The 5,771-nt window shown below is 46.6% G+C and overlaps 1 protein-coding gene across 1 annotated transcript in view; it reads right to left on the reverse strand.

The window, feature by feature from the left end:
• Nucleotides 1-5,175, reverse strand: part of brsk2a (BR serine/threonine kinase 2a) — a gene marked incomplete at both ends in the record, with an annotated part of 123,252 nt that extends 118,077 nt beyond the window's left edge. Inside the window, 1 exon segment of the mRNA XM_080504794.1 lies at nt 5,082-5,175. Coding sequence (XP_080360920.1) covers nt 5,082-5,175 — 94 coding nt within the window.
• Between the last annotated feature and the right edge of the window lie 596 nt (nt 5,176-5,771).

Genomic DNA, 5,771 nt, shown 5'->3' on the forward strand with positions numbered 1-5,771 from the left:
GTGTTGGAAAACTATTATGACGTGAACTTTGCATAATAGTGGCCCTTTAACGAGGGGAGCCATTATTATTGTTATCGCGCGTGATGTTTTATCATGTATCTTTGAAAATTACAGTACATATGTAATGGACCTCTAAAGAAAAGATCCTATTTAAAACAAATGTAGTACATTTTAAGGTTTGTTTTGTTTGCTTTTTCCTGAAGATACTGAAAGAGTCCATTTTGTAAATTTTTATTTGTCTGGAGAAACAAAACGTGTCAAATAAAAACATCTTAAAAATAGTGGCCATGAATACATTCATAAAGTGTCATAAGTACAATTTAGATACACTTTATCAAATTCTTAGATTTTTTTTTTTTTTTTTTTTTTTTTTTTAGAGATTTGTCCTATTTTTCTAAAATCTTTTTTTTTTTAAATCTTTTAGTTTTAATCTTGGCTACTTTAGTTATTTAACTATTTATAACCACTACATGTTTTCCTGTGGTTAAAGCTGTTTTAGCTCTACTATCACATTTATTCATATTAGTTTAGCCATTTTTACTTTTATATTGAATTAAATGAAATTATAGTAAATGACATAAAATAAAAAATATAATATATTAAATTAAATTATATCAAATACAATTATATTAAATTTAATTATATTAAATACAATTATATTAAATTAAATTGAATATATTAATTACATTTCTTAATTAAATAAATTCCATAAAAACCTAAAAAGATATTTTAAAAAATACATAAAAATACATTTAAAAATCACATTAAAAAATTTAATTAAATTAAATTAAATACAATTCTTAGCTATTTTAGTTTCAGCATTCCAGCTATCCCGACCGTTTTACTTTATTCGGCCGTTTTCATCCTCCATTAGTCGATTTTTGAAAATTAGAGTGGCCTGCAAAAAATAAAAAATAATTTTAAAAAAAAATTTCTGAAAATGTCATGGAGTCACTCGAGGGTTTCTAAAGAGCCACAGGTCTTCAACCTTTGGTCGAGATAAAAGAAGCTTCAGGTCACCAAGAGTTTGAGCACCTGTGCTGTTCTCACCCCCCCCTCCCTCCCCTCCCTCACCTCCCCCTCCTCCCCCCCTCCTCCTCTCATGCTCTCTGTGGATCTGCCAAGTGGCTTTTCATTGACTACTGCGTGAACACTCCCCCCCCCCCCCCCCCCCCCCCCCCCCCCCCGCTTGTCATCATCAGGAATATTACGCGCCGCGAACCAGAATTGGATCTCCTCCGCCTGACAGGAAATCTTTGCGCGTTGGCCCATCGATCGGCCAGCGACTCGCTGCTCGCCGGCCGCCCATCAGTCAGTGTCGAATTAACGGTTTTACATTACCGGGCGGAACAACAGGTTCAGAAAACAATCGAGTTAATGTACGCGCGTAAATGTGTGGATGAATAAAGAATAAGGATGAATGAGAGAGTCGCTGACTGGAGAGTCCCACGAACCCAGAGGAGGTGTTGTTTGTGCTTTTTTTTGATTTACTTATTTACTTATTCTTCTCCCCGTAACAGACGGAGCAACAATCAACATCCTATAAGGACATTTTGTCGATGATTTCACACTCGACGTCAACGGAGAGAATCCGGGAGCCTCAAAGACTAAAGCAGTGTTTTTCAACCACTGGTGTTTCCGCGAGATCTCGTCAGGTGTTCCGTGGGAAATTATCCAATTTCCCATTTTTTTTCAAAAAAAACATTTGCTCTCACAGTGTGTTGCAGAGTAATCATGTATAAATACTCTTCGCCACTAGAGGGCAGCACAGAACTTTGCCGGTGAAATGTAAAGTGACAGACGACAGTGTGGTTCATCTCCACCTCCTGCTACCATCTTGTATCAAAGTACTGTGTCAGTGACAGTGATGGAGAAGTTTTTGAAAAAGGAAGAATGTGAACCAGGATCTCAGCTCTTCATCCATCAGGTCCAGGTTTCACACTGACGGAGTCACTATTAAAAAAAAAGAAATTGGGAAACACATTTTTTCTGTATTTACTTGATTCATGTTGATAAACTTTGATGAGAATGACTTTATATTGCTAATAGAGGCTACAAAGTTTCACATATTAACATTTCCGGGTGGTGGTGGTTGGTGTGCCTCCAGATTTCTCCAAACAAAAAAGTGTTCCTCGGCTCAAAAAAGGTTGAAAAACACTGAACCTAAAGTGTGTCGATACCCGAGTCGAGCAAAGAGAAGGAAAGAAAAACTGGGATTTATGCTGGATTAACGGCCACAATAGGCCTTTTATTTTACGGATCAAAAGGCCCCGGGGAACAAAGTCAAAGCCATGTTTTCCTCCGCATTAGGGAACAGAGCGGTGATTCAACACGCCTCAAGTCTGGCGAAGAAAAAGAAAAAAAAATGCACAAATACAACTTATTTAGATTTGCCCAACAAAAGCTGCCCGAGACGTTCGACTTCTAAAATTCTAATGCATATTTTAGTTTGATATTCCAGCCGCGACACGCCGATCAGTCGCCGGCCATTGCAGACACGCCATATCTACTTCGGAGCGCCAGTGAACGTAAAGTTTGAAAAGAATAAGCCACAGGTGTCCACGTTGTAACAGCGCAAGAATTTCACTGCAGGAATGATTCTCACAAATCTGTCCGGAAATCCCTGCACGCGGCGCACAGTGTTGTTGTGCCTAGTGCTCCTGCTGCGAAGCCTTCAGATAGAGAGAGACACAGATACATGACCACCAAGCGTTTTATCTAAAGTATTTTATCGGTTATTTCCCGACTGTGATTCCGAGAAGGAAGATTCCTCATCCACTGGGAGTCCAGCGCTCTAGTTTACGTGATGCACCTGAACGCAACATCGACGTTCGGTCAGCTGCTTGGAGCTCCGGACACGAGACGAGCTCACCCAGAGCAGAAATGTCACTTTTAAAGGGCCCAGTTTTGGAGAAGCCGAGGCGAAAAACAGCAGGAAGTAGAATCTGGCGGCACGAAACCTGTTAACCCTTAAAAAAATCCATAAATTAGCCACATCGCGTTTTAAGCCTCGGGGGGTTCAAAGCGTTGGGGAAAAAAGTCACGGCTTATCGTCCGGGAATTACGGTACAACTCCTTTTTTTTTTTTAACGGTACAACTCCCGCTGCCCGGGAACCAAGTAGGAACCGGTAGGAGGGAAACGGCGACCGGGTTCTGCGGCGTCATCCCAGGTGGTCGGCGCCACCGTCCAGCCACGTGAGCGAAGGCCACGGCGACTTTGGCCGCAGGAGGGATTAGATCAGGAAGCCAAACCAGAACCACCGCGGCGGCCGTGTGTGTGTGTGTGTGTGTGTGTGTGTGTGTGTGTGTGTGTCAGGACGCGGCCCTAATCACTTAATGAACAGTGCAGCTCCTCTGAACAGGCCGGCCAGATCAGGCCTTCCGCTTTCTCCTCTCTAATAATAGAAGCCAACCGGCCGGACGAGCCCATTGGTCCACTGGGGAGTCAGTCATGATGGGAGCCCCGCCCACCAGGAAGGTGGGGGGGGGGGGGGGTGAGGGGGGGGGGGGGGTGAGGGGGGGACAACCCTTTCCATTGAGGAGGGGGGGAGAGGGGGGGGAATCTGACAGATTAACCAATGGTTAATGGGCGAACGGGATATTATGTCCCGTCATTAATCTGAATGGGTTTGGCTTTGGAGGAGCTGCATGGTCGCCAGCGGCCAAATCATTTTTCTGACACACACACACACACGCACACACACACGCACACGCGCAAACATAATAATACTGGGTCTGGTTCCGTCAGTGATTAACAAACACAAATAAAAGACAGAAGAAGAAGAAGAAGAAAAACAGGCCAAACGCATTAAATTCAATCAGACGCTATGACACAAAACAGGGGGGTTTGGTGAAACAACAACAACAACAACAAGTAGCACTCGGCGTTGCCACACGCAGTTACAGGATCGTCACACAAGCAGATGAGTTGCAGCACAAGTTGTGGTTGTTTTTGTTGTTGTTTTTTTTGTGTTCTTTCCAGCCTCGGCGGGCCGGGTGAGGGGCACCACCGGAACGTTTCCCTTCAGAAACAACTGCTGCTCAGCGGGACCAGCTGGACGCCGCGGTGGCGGCGGAGGGAAGGAACGCCTAGCTTTAGCCGCTTCTGACAACAGATGGAGGGGAAACAACAAAAACAAAAAAATAAGAAGAGTGTGACTCTCAGTTTTTGACCAGCGTCACTTCTGCTATCGCTTTCTTACAAGAGGAGGGAGGGAGGGAGGGTTGGAGGGAGTTGGGGGGGTGGGGGTGAGGGTTCAACTCCCACGTCAAACGCCGTCTCGTGCACCAACTTTAGAAACTGCAGCGTCACTGCTGCCCGGGGCTGAGAGGAAGATCTCCTTTCTGGAAGCCCAGTTTCATCCTCTTGACGGGGGTGGAGGAGGAGGAGGAGGGGTATAGATGGAGGGATGGATGGATGGAGGGATGGAGGGATGGATGATCTGTCAAGGTGGGACCTCCGTCGCAGCCACAAACCTCCGGGAGGGGAAGAAAAAAACGCCTGCCTCCCTCCTTCGCGTGCCTCCAGACTAAGAATAGATCAATGTAGCAGGCAAATCGGGATTAACGGCGCTGCGCTCCAATCAGCGGACACACACACACACACACACACGCACACGCACACGCACACGCGCACACACACACGCGCGCACACACAAACACAGGGGAGGGGAAAGTTCATTTCCATTGCCCATCACACTGTCACCGTGGCCGGTTGTTGGGTGGTTTGCTCCGCTCCTTCAACACACACACACGCGCACACACACACACACACTCTCGTGCGCGCGCGCGCACTCCAAACGCCGACGCACAAGCCAAACAAGCCAGCGTTTAAATCCGAAGCCTCTCGGTCGCACAGTGTGAACAATGATTATGTCAGTGAAGCAGAGAGAGACGAGGCAGGTGTGTTTGGAACTGAGCGCTCAGTTATTTATCACCTGCAGACGTCCAGCCGGCGCGAGACGCAGCGCAGCGGCTCTCCAACCCCCCCTACCACCCCCCAAACCAAAAAATAAATATATATAGATATAAATGGGTGCAAATTAGGGAGGACGCGGTGAACCAGCTTGTCCCAACTAACCTGTCTGTCCCTTCCCGAGCGTCTTCTCCAGGCGGTACGGTCCCACGTAATTGGCGTGCGGCGCGCCGCTGTTGTCTTTGCCGGACGAGGACATGTTCGCCTCTTGTGCGTTGAATTGGACACTTTTGAAGCGCAGACAATTTATATATGTTTAAAAAAAATTTAAAAAAATTTGAAAAATTAAAAAAAACAAAAACAAACAAACACACACACAAAAAAAAAAAGCCCCAGTCCCGAGCCGGAGGTCCGCACGCCTCTTCCTTTTTATAACTCCACGGCCCTGCTCCTCTTCCTCTCCGGTGGGGGCTCGTCTTCCTCCCTCACCGCGCCGCTGTGAGGAGGAGGAGGAGGAGGAGGAGGAGGAGGAGGTGAGGCTCTCCGTCCGCGTCGCTCCTTCCGCTGCAGACGAGCCGCCGCTCCGCTCTCGTGGTGGTGGTGGTGGTGGGAGAGAGAGCCTCCGCGCGCTTGCCGCGGTGCGTCGGTGGGCGGGGCCACGCGTCGTCGACAGCGGGCGCCGGCCAATCGCCGCGGAAGGACCGCCTCCGTGACCACGCCCACTTTCTTGTTGCTGGAGCGTCGCTTTGATTTTTCCAGGAGTTTAAACATTTAAGCGGCTTTTTTTACTTCTTTTTTTTTAAATTTAGAATATATTCATGATTTTTTTTTGTTAAAATGCACGTTTACCACCAA

The sequence above is a fragment of the Blennius ocellaris genome, assembly GCF_963422515.1.
Source record: "Blennius ocellaris genome assembly, chromosome: 11".
NCBI lineage: Eukaryota > Metazoa > Chordata > Actinopteri > Blenniiformes > Blenniidae > Blennius > Blennius ocellaris.